Source organism: Caretta caretta, chromosome 13 (genome assembly GCF_965140235.1).
Source record: "Caretta caretta isolate rCarCar2 chromosome 13, rCarCar1.hap1, whole genome shotgun sequence".
NCBI lineage: Eukaryota > Metazoa > Chordata > Testudines > Cheloniidae > Caretta > Caretta caretta.
In genome coordinates, this window is record NC_134218.1 from 30,946,829 (window position 1) to 30,967,025 (window position 20,197).

The window sequence follows — 20,197 nt, forward strand, 5'->3', positions numbered from 1 at the left end:
GGGGATGGGGCACATGATTTACAAGCAGAGGCTGAGGGAACTGGGCTTATTTAGTCTACAGAAGAGAAGAGTGAGGGGGGATTTGATAGCAGCCTTCGACCACCTGAAGTGGGGGTTCCAAAGAGGATGGAGCTAGGCTGTTCTCAGTGGTGGCAGATGACAGAACAAGAAGCAATGGTCTCAAGTTGCAGTGGGGGAGGTCTAGATTGGATATTAAGAAAAACTATTTCACTAGAAGGATGGTGAAGCACTGGAATGGGTTACCTAGGGAGGTGGTTGAATCTCCATCCTTAGAGGTTTTTAAGGCCCGGCTTGACAAAGCCCTAGCTGGGATGATTTAGTTGGTGTTGGTCCTGCTTTGAGGAGGGGGTTGGACTAGATGACCTCCTGAGGTCTCTTCCAACCTTAATCATCTTCTTCTAAATACATGTGATGAGAAGCTGTACAGCATGACATGACATATATTTTCAGAAGCACTTGGACAGCAGAAGTTTTCCTAGAGTTGAACTGAAAGCGACTGTAGACAAGATAAAAAGTCAGAACAATGGAACATGATATGTAATAAGACTAGGTAACATTGTAATGTTTTGGATAACAGAGATATTAAGATTATACACAGACACAAAGAGACAATACACTGAACTGTTCATTTATGGAATGCTAACATTTACTAAAAATATGAACAGAAAAAAAAATATCCATAGAACCAAACTTCATAGATATTGAAGTTTACGTGGTTTTAGCAGGTATTTTGGATGAGCTGCTTGTTATTCAAATTTGCTACTGTCTGAAAAAGTGTGATCAACCATATGATAGATATGATTACTGTACCTGTAATTATGAAATAATGGACATGCAGTTATTCTGCAAATATTGGAATATATTTGTCTCTTTAAAACTGCATTCCACAAACAAACAGAAAATACAGACAGATGAAAGACTCAATCATCACAGAAAACTGGCTGAACAACATACACTGTAAGTGTGTTCATCTCAATGTCAGTTTCTTTTGAGGTTTCACCTACCTGGAAGTAAGGGCACAGATAACCTTGCTCCACTGCTCCACTACAGCAGGGTGATGCCGCCAGTTGGCCACCATTTCTTTGGCAGTTTTCCAATAAGGGGGTGTTGGAAAGCACCGAGTGCAAGCTAGCAACCACACTTCAAACAGCACACCAATCAGTTTCTCAGCCAGATTCTCAGCAATGCCACCTTATGCAGGAACAAAACAAGCATTTAAAGCCATTTAAGATGCTAGATCTCTTTCAGCCATCTCCCCTAGGAAACCCTATTGATCCTAAAGGAATCTCATGGCTATCATGCTCATACCACTTTGAATTTGTATAGATTTCAGTTTATAAGCAATGTTTAAATACCCTTAAACCTATTCTGATCTACAACAGTACCATTTGCTTATTTTCTACATGTGCATCCAGTTTTTAAAAAAGGTTTTTAAAAAGTCCAAATGTTATAGCTGATAGTGCAAAGCCTAACCATATAGGTAATGCGAACACCTGTGCAACAAGGGATTCGCCTACTTAGACACGTTATCACAGTAACGTGTGTGTGTGCGCGTGTGTGAGAGAGAGATCTGACCATGTACGTATTAGTTTACACTTGGGTAGGTACTGACGTGTCTTCACACTGCCTCTCTAGCTAGGGGAAAAGAAAGAATACAGAGCTGACAGACAGAACTATGGGACCCCAAAGACAGAAGACCCAGTAATCTGGGATGGACCATCAGATGTCTTGCAGAGTATGTTTTGACAATTCATACAGGACAGAAATTGTTTAAGCAGGTTCAATTTCAGGCCATCCAACTTTAATTCAGAGTTTAAATACTAGAGATGGGTGATTGTTCTTACATGGCCACCAGCAACTTTTGATAAGTTTTTCAACATGAAAACAAACTACATTTGGGGGCCAAAACCCTTATATCCATAAGAGATGCAAATGAAAAAAAGTTAAGACACAAACCTTGCACAGTGGGAGCTGCCAAAAGCGTGTCATTAATCTGTAGGAGAAACAATAATAAAACCTCCCAAGTTTCTCGAGCCATGATGGTTGACTCACGAGCCAATTTCTGGACAGCCTTCAAAACCTGCAAGCATAGTCTATTCTGACTGGACCCCACATCCTGCCTACAAGAGAAAAAACACTATTTGAGTCTCTTAACAAAACAACAAAAATGAATCTATAGCTTTGAGATTGACTACAGTATCGAAAATTCACTGTTATATGCAAAGAACTTAAAATGGCAATATTATTGAACCAAACTTTGAGTTAAGGTGATTCATGGGAATCCAACTCTGCCTCAGTGCAGGGAGGTATACAGTACAATAGCTCTTTCATGACACTACACAACAAACATGCACTCATACAAAATGCTACACCATGTATACATTTTCAGTTAGAGAAAGTACAGCTCCTTTGCATTATATTCCAATTGTTAAGTGAATGGCTCATCACTTAATGCCATGAGATCATGTAAAAACACATAAAGACACATATGGGATAGGAAGAAAGGCAGAATTAAAGTGTAGTATGTATTATTTTGATTTTTAAGAGTGCTCCTAATTATTCCGGGCACATGTAAATTACAAAGCTTACCAAATAAACCAGTTCCCAATCTTCCTCACCCATTCATCCCAGGAATGACAACTTTCACCTACTCCTATATATATGCACAGCATCCTTATTTAATATGTATATTACACTAAGTTCAGTCAGGATGGGGATCCTATTGTGCAATATGCATGTATAAACATGGACAGTAATGTGATCCTGCTTTAAAGTGCTTGCGACGTAAAGAAGGGTATTTTGAAGTCACAGTTAGACCAGCAAAGATGAAGGAGCTGATTACCACATTAAGTATTTTTTTTTAAATGGCATAGGGAGAGCAAAAGGGATCCGGACTTCCTCTTTGTGGAGGATATGCAGATTAGACTGACTCAGTACCTCACATGTCACCAAAAAGGAGCCCACTTATCCAAGAGAATATCTCCTAGACAAGACAAAGATAAACCTGAACATAATGGAGATGTCAGGACTTACTTATGGCCAGATATCTAATTCAGAAGAGAAGTGTTGTATTGGGAAGCAGGAGAGAATGGTGCTAGCAAACTAGTTTGGCTTCTTTGCCACCTCCTCCAACACTGCCTATCCCCAACTTACCATATGCCTAAAACCTCCTAAGCTTTTTAAAAATTCTACAAAAAAGTCACTGGAATAGGAAAAGCAGATTACGGAGGTCCTCTGCACATAGAGAGAGCTTGTTCGCGGAAGCCAGAGTTTTAATATATTAGCTCTTAGGGTTATCCCATCATGAAAATATTATTGACTCTCACATACCACAACAGAGTGAGTTTTGATGAGATTGTCTGGATTTCTCTACCCATTCAAAAAGCCATTTTGTGAAATATAAAGATGAGATAGGGCAAGTGACAATGACAAAAGCTCTTCCATAGCACCAGCCATTATATATCTTCTGTCACTCCGTTCTTGATGACAGGATGCCATTAACATCATAAATTTATAGCATGCAAATGTCATGCATAAATCCCACTTGATTAGGAAGGACAAGGCAAAAGCACTCACTCCACGCTCACAAGATTTCTGTGATGGAGGCAAACAGTTTGCAGCAGCAGAAAACTAAAGGGGTTAAGGGTTTACAGAAAAGGGAAATTTGGGCCAGATTAAGGGATTTCAGCAGAGTACCATCTACAGAAGATGCCCCATACTTACTTTTAGGACAAGATCTGCCAGAGCCTGAGCATTTTGTTCATCTAATGCAACTGGAAGCCTGTGTGGCACTGGGGCATTATCTAACAGCCACTGCTATTGCATTTTAGTAGTTCAGTGCTTCTTGAATCAAGCGGGTTTTCCAGGGCAGGCATCCGATGAAGTGAGTTGTCGCTCACGGAAGCTTATGCTCAAATACATTTTTTAGTCTCTAAGGTGCCACAAGTCCTCCTGTTCTTTTTGAATCAAGCAGGGTAACTAGGGTTAGGGTTCATTTCATTAGGGCTAGAAGTCAGAGGCTGACATGAGAGGGAAGGATGTAGGGGACTTCTTTCTGGTTGATCAGTCAGCTAGGAGCGATTCCAATTTACCCTGCTCTCTCCCTCTCTCTCTCACTCATATTCATTGCTCTTGACACTATTTCAAAGCTATAGGTCTAACTGTTTTAGCACTGTAGCTATTGCATGCATGGATTCTGTACATATTGCTGTTTTAGGGGACTAAATGTTGGACTATTATAAAAATGTTTATGAATACTTACTTCTGGGGCCATAAAGCCTTTAACCTGTCTGTTCTCTACCTGCCATTTCAAGTCTGCTCATTTGTAACCAATTAGGTTGACTCAGGATAGCCACCCTTCCTCATGCATTCATCTCTTAGATGGAAGATGTACACTTGAGCTATTTTAGATATCAGCACCCTCTTATCACAACTCTGGACCATTGCGCTCCTGGCAGCCAATAGCTACATCACTTCCTGGGGGTGGGAAAGGAAACTATTTCACCAGGACCAACACTAAGAAAATATATTTATGGTGTGGACTGAATACTGTAATACAGAGAATGCTTTTATTCCACAAAAAGAGGGGGTAGGAAGTATTCCCCTGAATTCTATCCCCACCAGCATTCCCCATAGTATCTGAGACACTCCCACTTAGGAAAAAAAAATTAAAAGAATAATACCATTCTGAGTTTTAAGTTTCTTCCTTCCTTCCCAGCCTCCAGAAGGAGCACCTCATGGGTAGTGTATATACACACAGCTTACTGGGGGAAAGCCAATCCATGAGCTCAGCTGTGCATTTAACTTTGACTATAGCAGACCCTGTGATCATTTTTAGCTCTCATGAGACAGTTCTGAGCCAGCTCCTGGGAAAGCTTTGATTTGAACTCATTTTTGTTTGGGGGAGGGAGAGAGGTAGGAAAAAGAGGGGCTTGAAAATAAGGTAGAAGCTGCCAACAATTCTTAACGTGCTGCCCTACTGCAATGGGGCAACAGGAAGCCACTTTTGCTTCTCTCCCAGGAGTTTGGAGGTGGTCTCCCTTGCCCACTGACTGGGCACTGCTTCCCTTCCTTGGAGCAGCCACCAGCTCCAGTTCTTGCCTCCTTGTAGCAATCTGTCAGCTATTTGGGGGTGGGGCAGGGACAGGAGAGAGAAAGCAAGTAAGACTTGGTACCAAATGGAAACAGGCAAGAGGACTGCTGAGCTGCCAAAAGCAGTCTGGAGGAGACAGAGTTCAGGTTCTGAAACATAGGGGAAGAAACTATGGGGAGCATAGCAGGAGTCATATGGGATAGAGTGGGTACATCATCTCTCACCATCATCCAGCAGTCTCTCCGGCCTACTTTATTTCTATCCTACATGTGTTAGGTAAAATTCCTCTGAACTCTGACAATGCGGACCTTAATTCTGTAGCAAGGCACCTGGAGCTGTAGCCTTTGCGGAAATTGTGGAATTGCTCTGGAAGCTTCTCATATAACTGATGTTTTTATTGAATTAAATATGAAAATGCAATCCGCAGAGCCTTGCTCATCTGGATATAAATTCAATTGATTTTATGCAGACTCCCTATTTTCTGGTTTTCATTGTGCCACAGAATTTTAGGTTGACAATGCACAACTTTCAGAGCTGTCAGGGGAAGCTGCAAGTTTTGGCAGCCAGGTAGGAAACAGTTTGGGCTTTTGGCACCTGGAGAGGCCCAGGGGACCATTGGGATAAGCACATTGGCTGGGTGTTCCTGTTAATGTGATTTATGTCATTGCTGGACAGCTGAGTCAGTACTGACATGAAGAGAGAATTTTACACCTCTTAGTCTCTTGTACTAGGCTTTTTATAGACTCATGTAAACACTTTAAGGATGCACTTTGTTCATGCTTTCAAAGTTTTCATGACTGCTTCAAAGGGGGGCTAGGACTCCTAGGTGCTACCATAATACATTTTTTTTAAATTGATAAATCAGAAGCCTAATTTTAATGTTATTTCTCGCAGCCCTCACTTTTTCCCTTACTTCTGAGAAGGGTAAGTATCAGAAAATTAACTGGAATTTAAGTCCGTAGTAAGTCTAACACGCTTAGAAGGATGGTCCAGTGGTTAGAGCATTAGCCTAGTACTTGGAAAACTTTGGTTCAAGTTTCTGTTCCACCAAACAACCTGCACAATCCTTGGCAAGACACTTTGCCTCTCTGTGCCTTAGTTCCCCACCTATAAAATAGAGGTAACAGCACCTCCCTACCTCAGACAGTGTTGTGAAGGTAAACATATTAAAGATTGTGAAGGCCTCACTGCTGTAATGGGGGCCAGTAGGACTGCCTCATACAACTGAGGCTCCTTCGTACCCTCCACCAATCTTATTTAATCTTTAAAGATAAGAGTCATATCTAGGTTTCTCCTTTTTCTTAAATCATATCTAGATACTGCTGCTTCTCCAGCCTGCAAGACCAGCTTGTGAAATCTCACCCACAACAGGCACTGACTTAACAGAAATTGTGCCATCAAAGAGCACCTACAGCTGCAGGGAGCAGAGCCATTACAAAAAGACAATGCAATAAAATTCACTAAATGCCTTTGAGAATTTCCCCTAGTCAGTGCTTGAGAATGCAGATAGGAGGATGGGGTTGGGAATTCCTCTGCCATAGTTTTTTGCTTGTTTAAATAGTCTGACTATCATCTTATGCTTACTTTTGACCTTGCTTTAATATAAACTAAAATGCCACTTATCTGTGGTCTGAGACCAAGTCAAAAACTAAGATTATTAAATATTCAGGTATTAGAATTTGAAACAAGTTACTGAATGTCCTTTTGCTTTGCACTTTATAGAGCTAATCGTACAGATTAGGTCTAGTCCTATGCTACAGTAAGAGTAGGCTGTGGTAAGTGCTTACTGCGTGGCCATGACGTGTGTTTTGAACTCACTCTGCAGGCATGCAATACAAGAACAGTATATCCATCTACACTAATATATCTTGCAAGGCAAATGGTTTAGTTGCCAAAAACTTTATTAAACAGGTATGTGAACTGATGCGTTAAGCTTGGTGATAGATAAATGTAATTTTAGAGTCAGCCATTGACAGATGATGCTCTTCTTCCTCCTCCTCCTCATTTACTACTTGTAAAGTGCTTAAACGGATCATTGATTTGTATGTTGTCATAATAGGCCAATTGTTCTTAATCACTAGATCAGAGTGTAGATTCAAACTATTGAAAAAAAAAAACACATGAATGGCGGTTGCTGTAGCCTGGAAAATCTGGTATCCATGTATTCAACAGCGACTTCAAGGATATACATCTGATCTTTTTGAAGCTTTGCTTCAACAACCAGAAGTTGTTACCTCTTCAAATTTACCCTCCCTGTAGACATAAAGGTTAGTATAGCCTTTATCAGTTTCATCAGGCACAGCACTTCCTAAAACATTTTTATGCCCTGTGTTACATCAGTGGTCCTAAATTCCAAGTCTACTTTGACCAAGTAAATTTTATAGCCCACAGAGATCTGATGTAAATTGACACCTGCTCAGCTTCTGACATCAGTGCCAACAAAGTAATATGTCTAACTCTCAATGTGCACCTGAGACCTCTAAGATTTTTCCAACAGTTCTCTTAAATCTTAGTTTTATGCAAGACTGACTTCATTTTGTTTCATTTGCAGAATATTTCTTAATTTTTAAAACTGAAATCCATATTCAGTGAGTGCGTAAGAGGTGATGGAATAAGGTGGCAAGTTTTTGGAATTCCACATATTGCATTTTATGGTGCAGTTTATTAACAAGAGTTTTCGATGGACAAAATTGATAGTTTGCTTCCATGGATTTCACGTGAGCAGCAGAGCCATCATGTAGCTGTAGAGAATCAGTACTAAAATTCTTGCACCCACTTATAAGAGGATCTCTCTTATCAAAAAGCTTCCTATGCAGTCTGCAAATAAAAGCCATGTCATCTTTATGACATGAAACCTATTAATATTTAATCATGAATTCTGGAAAGTGTATTCATAGATATTAAGGGAGGACTATGATCACCCATCCTAACCTTCCTCATAACCCAGGCCAAAAATCTCATTCAGTGTTTCTTGCATCAAGCCCATACATTTCTTTTAGAGCTAGAGCATCTTTTTTAGGATGCTATTTAGTTTTAATTTAAAGACGGCAGAGGGATGGAGAGTCCTCCACATCCCTCAGTAAATTGTTCCAGTGATTATTACCCTCATTTAAAATCTGCACTTTATTTCTAATCTGAATTTTTCTAGTTTCAACATCAGATCTCATTATGATAGATTTCATTTTAGCAGAAAAAGGCAGATCTCTATTTCCCCCATAGGTAGTTGCAGATCATAATTAAGTCAATTCTTAACCTGGTCTTGGATAAGCTAAAACTAAATAGATTGTGTTTCCTAAGTTTTTTCTGCAATAAGACATGTTTTACAGACCTCAAATCATTCTTATAACTCTTTTCTGAGCTCTTCCTTTTTTTCCCCAACATCCTTTTTAAGTGTTGACACCAGAACTGGATATAATATTCCAATAACTGTCTAATACCATATACAAATACACCTTCTGTCTCCTAGTTAAAAAAGGATAAATAAGCAGGAGAATATCAAAACTATCTGCTTCCATTGAACCTGGCCTTACTATATCTGGAAGGTCATGCCCCCCATACAGTCAGCAAATGAGCAAAAACTTATTACAATGATTTTATGGTATGTTCTACATGGAATGGCTTCATGGATTAGGCAACAACCCTACCAGCATCAAATCTGACAAAGGCACAGACCTTGTTGCAAGAGAGCTGGTCATCGCTGGCAAGTCTGATTTCAATAATTGTCACAAAAAGCAACTTGCAGAGATCAGTGGAGGGTACACTTTCTTCTAACAAGACTGTCCGTGACAGTCGCATGTTGGCTTTGCCATTAGCAACTGCATTGGTACCAAGCTTTTAAAATAAATAAATCTAAAGGCGTAAGTGATTGGCTCATGACTCTATGGTTGCCACTGAAACAAGTGGTGTGCTACCATGATTAGTGCTTACACTCCCATCATGACAAATGCAGTCAAAGAAAGAAAAGTTCTACAGTGACTTAGACAAAAGCCCTCAGTGTTTACAATGGCATCAGATAAACTGGTCATCAAAAAGGGGTCTTCAACGTGAGGGCGGAAGTAATGCAGTAAAATGGCAGAATACCATAGGACAGCATGGGACTGGGAAAGAATAGCAATGAAACTCTATTATTCAGTGAATGTGTGACGCAGCAGCTAGTGATCATGAAAGCCTTTTTCCACCTACCAGACCAAAAAGAAATCCTCATGGACACACCCAGGATCAAAAAATGGCATCTTATTGACTATACTATCATCTGGTGGCAAGATCTACAGGATGTATAAATGACTGAAGCCTTGCACACGACAGACTGATGGATAGACCATTGCATGATAAAATTCTGGAGTGTATTTGTTAATATGGCAAGTACATGGCAAATCATCATTTAAACCAGTGGCGAGCAACCTGTGGGCTGCATGCGACCCATCAGGGTAATTCACTGGCGGGCCATAAGACAGTGTTTACATTGACCATCTGCAGGCACGGCTGCCTGCAGCTCCAAAGTGGCTGCGGTTCGCCAGACCCAGCCAATGGGAGCTGCAGGAAGGTCAATGTAAACATTGTCTTGGGGCCACTGACCAGATGCATGTTGCCCACCGCTGATTTAAACCAGACAGCTCAACGTACAGCAATTACAAGATGAAGCTACATAAGCTCAGCTCTGCAACAAACATCAGAGCTGCTCTACCTGACCTTGCTGGCTTGACTACTAGTGCTAATGTAAACAGCAAATGGGCAACTCTTCACATACTATACATGACGCAGCTTTTGCCATCTTGGGTACAGCAAAATGACGTCATCAAGCCTGTCATGATGAGAATGACTCAGAAATCCAACAGCTAGTAATTCCTCCTCTGCTCACCCCCCAGTCCTTCCCCCCTGGTTATTTTTAGTAAAGTCAGACAGGTCGTGGCTCCCGTGAATTTGTTTATTTCCCGCAACTGTCCATGACTTTTACTAAAAATAACTACGACAAAGTCTTAGCCTTAGTCATGAAACCAAAGACTTCCATGCGGCTTTGAAAGATGTATAATGGTCACACACACACACACAGTGCCTTTAAAGAGTGCAGACAGCCTATTGCTGATCACCAATAAAGGAGAAATACTATCAGGGATGCCAACAGCATTTCAGTGATCTTCTGAACACACCAGCCAACACTATAGAAGAGGCACAAAAGAGCAGTGGATATGTCAACATCTGCCCGGTCCCTTGATGGAGTCAGCACTGCAACCAGTGCCATGAAGAACTGCAGGGATCAGATGGTATTCCTGCAGAAATAGTCAAGCATTGAGGAGAGACCTTAATGAGGCAATTACATGGAAATTCTCTCAATATATAGAGAGTACTGAAGAAGATGTACTGCACGAATTCAATGATGCCACCATTGTCACCACATACAAGAGGAAAGGTGAAAGTCCAACTGTGGCAACTACCACGGTATCATTACTTATGAGCACTGGAAAGATTCTGGCCAGAGTACTCTGATTGTCTGCTATGCAACATCACTAATCGTGTGCTATCAGACTCACAATGCTGTCTCAGGATAATGCAAGGAACAGCAGACATATTTGTAGCTAGTCAGATGCAGGAGCAATGCAGAGAACAGCAACAGAACCATTACCAATGAACCAAGTCTTCATTGACTTGGCTAAAGCATTTGACACTGACAGCAGATCTGGACTTTGGCAACTATTACAGAAGTTTTGTTATCCAGAAAAATTCACCAATATTCTGAGGCTATGGCATAACGAAATGCTTAGACAAGTCTGTGCACATTGGTTCAGTATGACCCATTTCCTATCATTAATGTTAACTAGAGCTGCATAATTAATTTAACCCTGAATTAATGTTCAATGTCTTCTATGCAGTAATACCCAGTGATGCTACAAGAGACCTGAATGCTGGTATCAGGATAGGTTTCCTGTCCTCTAGAAAATTATTCAACCTAAACATGCTGCAACCCTCCATCAAGATCTGAGGTAGTTGATGAGCTGCTGTATGCGAATGACTGCACTCCAGAGAAAACGAACTCAAGAAAAGATACGATTGATAACAGACAAATTTGTAGAGTCTACAAAAACAGAGGCTGAATCTAAAAAGAAAGAAGTCACGTATCAACCTGCACTAGGAAAACCCTACAAGAAACCAGAAGTCACCATCAGCAACACATAGCTGAATGCTGTTACAGACTTCTGTTATCCTGGCAGCATATTGGTGAATGATGCTACGCTAGACAAGGAGCTGACAAGTTGCAGTAACAAAACCAGTTCATCATTGGCAGACTATCAGGCAGAATCTGGCAGCAATACTGTATTAAGCTTCAAACAAAAGATAAGAGATTAAAGCGGTTGTGCTGTCCTACCTGTAGCAGGGCTCGCACTCATACATCACCTCAAGTTTCTAGATAAATACCATTTTTGACAACTGCATACCAAACTCTGCATCAAACAGCAGAATAAAGTTAAAAATAAAGTTCTGGAATGCAGCCACTCCACAAAGACTGAAGCCATGCTCATGGCATCACAGTTACGCTGGGCTGGTGATGTGTTCAGGATGGATGACACCAGAATGCCAAAGCAGCTACTGTACAGCAAACTGGAAGTAGGTAACCACACATAAGATGGCCAGAAGAAATGCTTCACAGACACACTGAAGCATAACTTGAAGCAGTGTATCACTGATGTCAACAGCTGAGCATCAGACAGATAGATCACCTGACAAGCAGTAGTCAGCAATGGGGTTACTCAGAGACTAATCACCATATGGCTCTTGAGGTACAGAGGCTGAGTTGTAAACAGCAGCAGCTTCAGCAGACCGACTGTAATCCCTTCCTTGATATTGAGCTACATATGCATTCAAAGTAGAAAGGACAAAGTGTATTACCACTGACAGCATCATCTTCGGTCATGGACAACCACCACCTATCCAGGAATCATGTTTGCCCTCTTCACTACAGAAGAGCCAAAGGAACATGAGCTCCCAGTGTGATCTTCCATAATCCTAAGTCCTTTTCCATGTCATTGCATTCCAGGACAGAATCACCCACCTTGTATGACCTACAAGGTTCCTATGTAACATGATCTTGCATTTGGATGTAATACACAAGTTTCTCATGTCAATCTGCTCAGTCTCACGTGCTTTGCACTTATTTGGCACAGAGCCTTTAATATCCCCCCCTGTTGATTCAAGCTGATAAGTGCTTTTTGGTTTTCGGTTTTTGAAACCATACAACAAAAGCCCAGCAGGGTGCTCTGATGTGATCCAAAAACATTTTTCAATTTTTTTCCCAAATCATGCAACTATCCATGGACATTAGTTCTTGTAAGAAATGTTTAGAATAGTTAGCGTGTAAGTCAAGGACTGATTTGCAAATTAAGTTGTCTAACCATCGCAGCAAAAGCAGCTGCAGAGAGTCTGCAATTCAAAACTGTAACAAATTAGAGTGGCCACCCCACTCCTAACTTCAGGCCCAGTTGTGTTTTGCAGCAGAGACAAATAATAAATCAGTTTTATTTTACTACAAATCCTACTCTTGTTTGGCTGCCAAATGAAAAAAAGAAAAGAAAAGAAAAAAAAAAGCTTGCCTTTCTGGCAAAATAACTACGTGACTATAGCTAAGAAGCCCAGACCCCCATCTCTTCCCTCCCCGGTCACTACAGATCTGCTTCTCACCTTGGTACGAAGAGATTTTGTAGATGTCTGAGAATGCTCTGAACATAAAGATTTGGTTCCTTAACAACAGGTAAAGGAATGGAGTCTTTAGGTAATACAAGAGCCATAATCCAGTCAGTATATACATCAACACAATACTTCACAGTATCGCCCTCCAATGGGAGGGTCAGTCCATAACAAACCACCTCCATGGTCCATTTTACCTAAACAAAGAAAGGGGAGGTTGTTAAAATACTGTATGTACCAAACATAAGAGCATGTCTACATGTTTCTAAAACAAGCCCAATGGTGCCAACAGCACCCCTTTTTAGCAATATCATCTGAACATATGCATCCCTTCAAGAAGTATTTCAGGCTGTGTGTGTTTATAACATATGTAAAGGGACAGTTTCCCTTAAGGGACAGGCTGGAGCCTGCAGCCTGGAGATAATCAAGGAGGCCCTGCCACACCCTGGGGTCAAGCTATATAAAACACGGGAAGGCAAGGAGAAGAAGCCAGACAGGCCTGCAGTCACTCCTGTCCTGAAACCTTGATAAAAAGGGGACATGGTATTCGGTTAGTGTATGTTGGCATCTCCTTGCCTTGGGCTGTAAAAGCAAACCCATGCTTCCCCAATTAAAGGAATTAAGGCAGGGCACCACAAGGGGTTTGTGGGGATGGCCCACAGCTTTAAACAAACTCCAACTTACAGATTGTAAATCATGCTACCTAGCGGACTTAACATGGAAACTAAAGCAACACACAGTAAAAGCTGTTTTATCCAACATGTTGGGAAAATGGGGGGTGTGGATAAGTGAAAAATGCTGGTTAACTAAGAGGGAGTTTGGGTACAGGAAGGGGTGCAGGCTTGGGGCAGCGAGTTGGGGCACAGGAGTGCAAGCTGCCAGATCCAGGGGGGATGGTGTGCTCACCTCAGGTGGCTCCCCTCAAGTAGCGGCCTGTCCCAGATGCTCCTAGGTGGAGGTGGGGCAGGTGGCTCTGTGCACTGCCTCCACCTGCAGGCGCCACCCCCGCAGCGCCCATTGGCCGCAGTTCCCAGCCAATGGGAGCTGCAGAGCTAGTGCTTGGGGTGGGGCTGGGGCAGCTACATTTAGGAATTTAAATGTACTTCAGAAAGCTTGGATTATTTAAAAAAATTCAAAGTTACACTGCAGAAAACTACACAGATGAGCAACACTGAGTTAACATGTGAACAGAACCAGAACCTCTGTAGAGAAACACTTACTTCTTTATCTGTTTTTAGTAAACTCTCGCTCCCAGCTGCCGATGGTGTATTTAAGGCTTGCCCAAGAGGACGCACCACTGCATTTGCCACCTCTCTCCCCACATTATCAGGATAGCTGTGAAGTACACTGGTGTGACCCTGATCATTTTGAACAACAAGATGCAGGGACCTCCACTCTGAGTACATAGTGCCTCTATGCTACACACCAAGCAATACCTGGGAGAAGAGAAAGAAGCAATTATTAAATATGCTTATGGTATACATTAATAGAACTCTGGCTACACGACACAGAACATACCCCATTACACATTTAAAAATGCAAATGAATGCTTCATGCTCATGGAGAATTGGAAAGAAAAAAAAGAATCAAACCGCAGCCATTCAACTCCAAGAGGTCCCTAATGTAGCCCAGTGAACCAGTATGTTGAATATATGGAATTTGTTCAAAAACGTTGATTTAATTACAGGTAAAAATCAGATATGAAGACAATCTTAAGACCTCTCCTGCATTGTATCGATGGTCCACAGTCACCTGAAATGACCCCTGCTCTTTCCCAGCAATTATGGAACAGACATTGCTCTTACTCTAACACCTCTTTTCACTTGGAGGTCAATTCCAGAAGTACTCAGTGAATTTAAGTGCAAGCTCCAATGTACATTCCTACACATTAGCTCCTGGCAACACCCGTGATGCCAAGGAAAGGAACATGACAGATTTCAAGAAAAGGGCAGGCTAAACAAATGTTAAGAAGGATCTGTAGAGATGATCTTGTGGGAAGGTAAGTTAAATCCTTCCCCTTTACAGGTAAAGGAACTGGGGCTACTGGGAAAGAGTTGGCTAAGAAAATGAGTAAATTGTAGTGTGCACTCTCCAACTAACATGCCACTTGAATAAGCCCCCTCTTTTGTTGCAAATTAATCAAAAATGAAGCTCCAGAAAAGGTACTTTAAAACCTCACTGAATTCTCATTTCACTAGCCCACAAACCCAATGACACTCAAAAGGAAAAACAGTCAATTTCCACCTCTCTACAAGATTTGTTGTGATGTCATAGAATATCAGGGTTGGAAGGGACCTCAGGAGGTCATCTAGTCCAACCCCCTGCACAAAGCAGGACCAATCCCCAACTAAATCATCCCAGACAGGGCTTTGTCAAGCCTGACCTTAAAAGCTTCTAAGGAAGGAGATTCCACCACCTCCCTAGGTAACGCATTCCAGTGCTTCACCACCCTCATAGTGAAAAAGTTTTTCCTAATATCCAACCTAAACCTCCCTCACTGCAACTTGAGACCATTACTCTTTGTGCTGTCATCTGCTACCACTGAGAACAGTCTAGAGCCAACCTCTTTGGAACCCCCTTTCAGGTAGTCAAAAGCAGCTATCAAATCCCCCCTCATTCTTCTCTTCCGCAGACTAAACATCCCCAGTTCCCTCAGCCTCTCCTCATAAGTCATAGGTGCCAGTCCACTAATCACTTTTGTTGCCCTCCGCTGGACGCTTTCCAACTTTTTCCACATCCTTCTTGTAGTGTGTGGCCCAAAACTGGACACAGTACTCCAGATGAGGCCTCACCAATGTTGAATAGAGGGAAATGATCACGTCCCTCCATCTGCTGGCAATGCCCCTACATATACATCCCAAAATGTCATTGATGGCCTTCTTGGCAATAACAGCACACTGTTGACTCATATCCAGCTTCTCGTCCACTGTCACCCCCTAGGTCCTTTTCTGCAGAACTGCTGCCTAGCCAGTCGGTCCCTAGTCTGTAGCAGTGCATGGGATTCTTCTGCTTAAGTGCAGGACTCTACACTTGTCCTTGTTGAGCCTCAGATTTCTTTTGGCCCAATCCTCCAATTTGTCTAGGTTCCTCTGTATCCTATCCCTACCCTCCAGCATATCTACCTCTCCTCCCAGTTTAGTGTCATCTGCAAACTTGCTGAGAGTGCTATCCACGCCATCCTCCAGATAATTTATGAAGATATTGAACAAAACCGGCCCCAGGACCGACCTTTGGGGCACTCTCCTTGATACTGGCTGCCAACTAGACATGGAGCCATTGATCACTACCCGTTGAGCCTGACAATCTAACCAACTTTCTATCCACCTTATAGTCCATTCATCCAGCCCATACTTCTTTAACTTACTGGCAAGAATACTGTGGGAGACTGCATCAAAAGCTTTGCTAAAGCCAAGGAACACCACGTCCACTACTTTTCCCTCATCCACAGAGCCATAGAAGGCAATTAGATTAGTCAGGCATGACTTGTCCTTGGTGAATCCATGCTGACTGTTCCAGATCATTTTCCTCTCCTCTAAGTGCTTCAGAATTGATTCCTTGAGGACCTGCTCCATATTTTTCCAGGGACTGAGGTGAGGCTGACTGGCCTGTAGTTCCCCAGATCCTCCTCCTTCCCTTTTTTAAAGATGGGTACATTAGCCTTTTTCCAGTCATCCGGGACCTCCCCCGATTGCCATGAGTTTTCAAAGATAATGGTCAATGGCTCTACAATCACATCTGCCAACTCCTTTAGCACTCCCAGATGCAGCGCATCCGGCCCCATGGACTTGTGCTCATCCAGCTTTTCTAAATAGTCCCGAACCACTTCTTTCTCCACAGAGGGCTGGTCAGCTCCTCCCCATGCTGTGCTGCCCAGTGCAGTAGTCTGGGAGCTGACCTTCTTCATGAAGACAGAGGCAAAAAAAGCATTGAGTACATTAGCTTTTTCCACATCCTCTGTCACTAGGTTGCCTCCCTCATTCAGTAAGGGGCCCACACTTTCCTGGACTTTCTTCTTGTTGCTAACATACTGTTGGATCATATTAAAGAAGTTCTGTATTAAAATCACAAATGAGTTTGATTCCCCACAGTTTAAATTCCAGGGTATTACTAATTAAGAGGTCTCTTGGTTTTTGGTACTGTTTCTCTCCTTCTATGTGTTAAACTTGCAAGCTGCTAATTGTGTCAGTACATTCTAAGACAGAGTCTGTTCTCAAAGCAATTCTTTGTAATAAAAACTACTGACACAGAGAGAGACTCAAAACAATACTCTAACAACAGAAACAGCACCCAGAGACTCCCCGCCCTTTTGTTGTATTTATCTCTATTTTAAATCACAATTTTTAACAAAGCAAGATGGAGGACGTATGTGGATGCATGCTTGGTGTGGATAATAACTGAATGATCAGGGAGGTGCCAGCCTAAGAATCCAGTGTCCATTGGCTGAAGAAGGCGTCAAGTGGAAATAACCAGAGGACCCCCGCAGGGCAGACTGGAATCCACCCAACAGCCTCAAGAATGGGAGAACCAAAGAACAAGATAACATCTAGCAGCATGGAGCTGTCAGGAATGTGCTATCTGCTGACTGATTCAGCAACAGCATGATGAAGCAATTCCCATAGACTGGCATAGAAAGAAATTCCTATAAAAATGGACTCTAGTAAGTGAGAACTTTGGGGTCTGATTCTGCAAACCAACTTCCAGGAGCATCTGACAAGGCCCTGATCCCTCCTCATGTCCAGGCCACCTGGCCAGTGGCTTGGCATGAGCAACTCTAAGGCTGGTAACTATGATAACAACCTTGGGGGGGGGGGGGAGGGGGGGAAAGAGAGTGTAAATATGAGATTGAATGGAATGTTATAGCTATAACTAACTGCTTACTATGATCCTTTCTGTATTCACAATAAATGTGGTATTTTGCCTTTTTCCCTTTAATAAGATCCTGCTGGTTTTTGTTTTTATTGGTATAATAATACCTGAAAAACCCTTCTTGTTACTTGTTCTTGTTAACATCTCTTGCTAGCTGCAACTCTTCAAGTGTGATTTGGCCTTCCTGATTTCACTCCTGCATGCCCAAGCAATATTTTTAATACTCTTCCCTGGTCATTTGTCCAATCTTCCACTTCCTGTAAGCTCCTTTTTTGTGTTTAAGATCATCAAGGATTTCACCGTTAAGCCAAGCTGGTCACCTGCCATATTTACTATTCTTTCTACATATAGGGACGGTTTGTCCCTGTAACCTCAATAAAGATTCTTTAAAATACAGCCAGCTCTCCTGGACCTCTTTCCCCCTCATGTTGTTCTCTCAGGAGATCCTGCCCATCAGTTCCCTGCAAGAGTCAAAGTCTGCTTTTCTGAAGTCCAGGTCCGTATTCTGCTGCTCTCATTTCTTCCTCATGTCAGGATCCTGACCTCAACCATCTCATGGTCACTGCCTCCCAGGTTCCCATCCACTTTTGCTTCCCCTACTAATTCTTCCCAGTTTGTGAGCACCAGCTCAAGAAGAGCTCTGCCCCTAGTTGGTTCCTCTAGCACTTGCACCAGGAAATTGTCCCCTACACTTTCCTAAAACTTCCTGGATTGTCTGTGGTGATTGAAGTCTCCCATGAGAACCAGGGCCCGCGATCTAGTAATTTCTGTTAGTTGCTGGAAGAAAGCCTCGTCCACCTCATCCCCCTGGTCCGGTGGTCTATAGCAGACTCCCACCATGACATCACCCTTGTTGCTCACACTTCTAACCTTAATCGAGAGACTCAGGTTTTTCTGCAGTTTCATACCGGAGCTCTGAGCAGTCATACTGCTCTTACATACAATGCAACTCCCCCACCTTTTCCGATATATGTCATGTCTCATATCAAGACTTCACTACATTCACATACATAAAAAAGTACATTAACAAGTAGATCAAAACAGTAATATTTCACATATGCCAGTCACTCAGACTGTAAACTCTTTGGGGGTAGAGATGGTCTTTTCCAAAGAGGGAGGGAGGGAGGTATGCACACACTATGGCTAGCAGAATGGGGTCAATAAGTGCTACCGCAATATAAGTTATGAAAACCAATACTCTAGTCAAAAATACATACATACAACATTTAGTGGTCTTGATTTTATCCTGTTCTCTCATGACGTGCCTACACAAAGAAATGTACTAGCTTAACTCCTTGTGTGGACACACTTATTCTGGAATAAGAGTCCATGCAGTGAGCTATAATAGTACAATTATGCCAATAATTTAAGAACGTAACAGCCATACTGGATTAGACCAATCGTCCATTTAGCCCAGTATCCAGTCTTCAGACAGCAGCCAATGCCAGGTGCTTCAGAAGGAATGAATAAAACAGGTAATCAAGTGATTTATCCCATCATCCACTCCCAGCTGCAGGCAATCAGAGGCTAGGGACACTCAGAGCACAGGACTGCATCCCTGCCAATCTTTGACTAATAGCCATTGATAGGTTCCTGGAGGACTGGTCTTTCTAGTTTTGGCTTTCACAACATCCCCTGGCAAAGAGTTCCACACGTGGACTGTGCAAATCAGTACTTCCCTCTGTTTTTTGTTGTTGTTTTTATTTTTTAAACCTTATGTCTATTAACTTCATTGCGTGACCCCTGGTTCTTGGGTTATGTGAAGGAGTAAAAACATTTTCTTATTCACCTTCTACACACCAATCAAGATTTCATAGACGTCTATCATATCCCCCCCTTAATAGTCTCTTTTCCAAGCTGAAAAGTCCAGTCTTTTTACTCTCTACTCACACAGAAGCTGTTCCATACCCCAAATCATTTTTGTTGCCCTTCTCTGGACTTTTCCAGTATATCTTTGTTGAGATCTGCACACAGTATTAAAGGTGGATTTATATAGATGCATGCTGATATTTTCTGTCTTACTATCCATCCCTTTCCTAATGGTTCCTAACACTGTTAGCTTTGACTGCCGCTGCACATTGAGTGGATGTTTTCAGAGAACTATCCACAATGACTCCAAGATCTCTTTCTTGAGTAAAAAGAAAAGGAGTACTTGTGGCACCTTAGAGACTAACCAATTTGAGAATAAGCTTTCGTGAGCTACAGCTCACTTCATTGGATGCATACTGTGGAAAATACAGTGGGGAGATTTATATACACAGAGAACATGAAAAAATGGGTGCTATCATACACACTGTAAGGAGAGTGAGCCAATACCAGCAGGAGAGCGGGGGGTACACAAAGTAGAACTATTTCCCCATGTTTATTCCCCCACCCCACACTGTTCCTCAGATGTTCTTGTTAACTGCTGGAAATGGCCCACCTTGATTATCACTACAAGATGTCCCCCCCCCCACTGGTATTAGCTCATCTTAAGTGATCACTCTCTTTACAGTGTGTATGATAACACCCATTTTTTCGAGTGATCACTTAAGATGAGCT

The 20,197-nt window shown here is 42.1% G+C and overlaps 1 protein-coding gene across 4 annotated transcripts in view; it reads right to left on the bottom strand.

Moving 5' to 3' along the window:
* Positions 1–20,197, bottom strand: part of RALGAPB (Ral GTPase activating protein non-catalytic subunit beta) — a 112,021-nt gene that overhangs the window by 84,796 nt on the left and 7,028 nt on the right. For all 4 annotated transcript variants that reach the window (XM_048819666.2, XM_075118850.1, XM_048819663.2 and 1 more), the window contains exons 2-5: positions 14,011–14,226; positions 12,785–12,987; positions 1,978–2,141; positions 1,026–1,212 (exon numbers count right to left, since the gene is read on the bottom strand). In XM_048819666.2, the coding sequence (XP_048675623.1) occupies positions 1,026–1,212; positions 1,978–2,141; positions 12,785–12,987; positions 14,011–14,196 (740 nt within the window). In that variant the 5' untranslated portion in view covers positions 14,197–14,226. The remainder of the gene's footprint in view (positions 1–1,025; positions 1,213–1,977; positions 2,142–12,784; positions 12,988–14,010; positions 14,227–20,197) is intronic.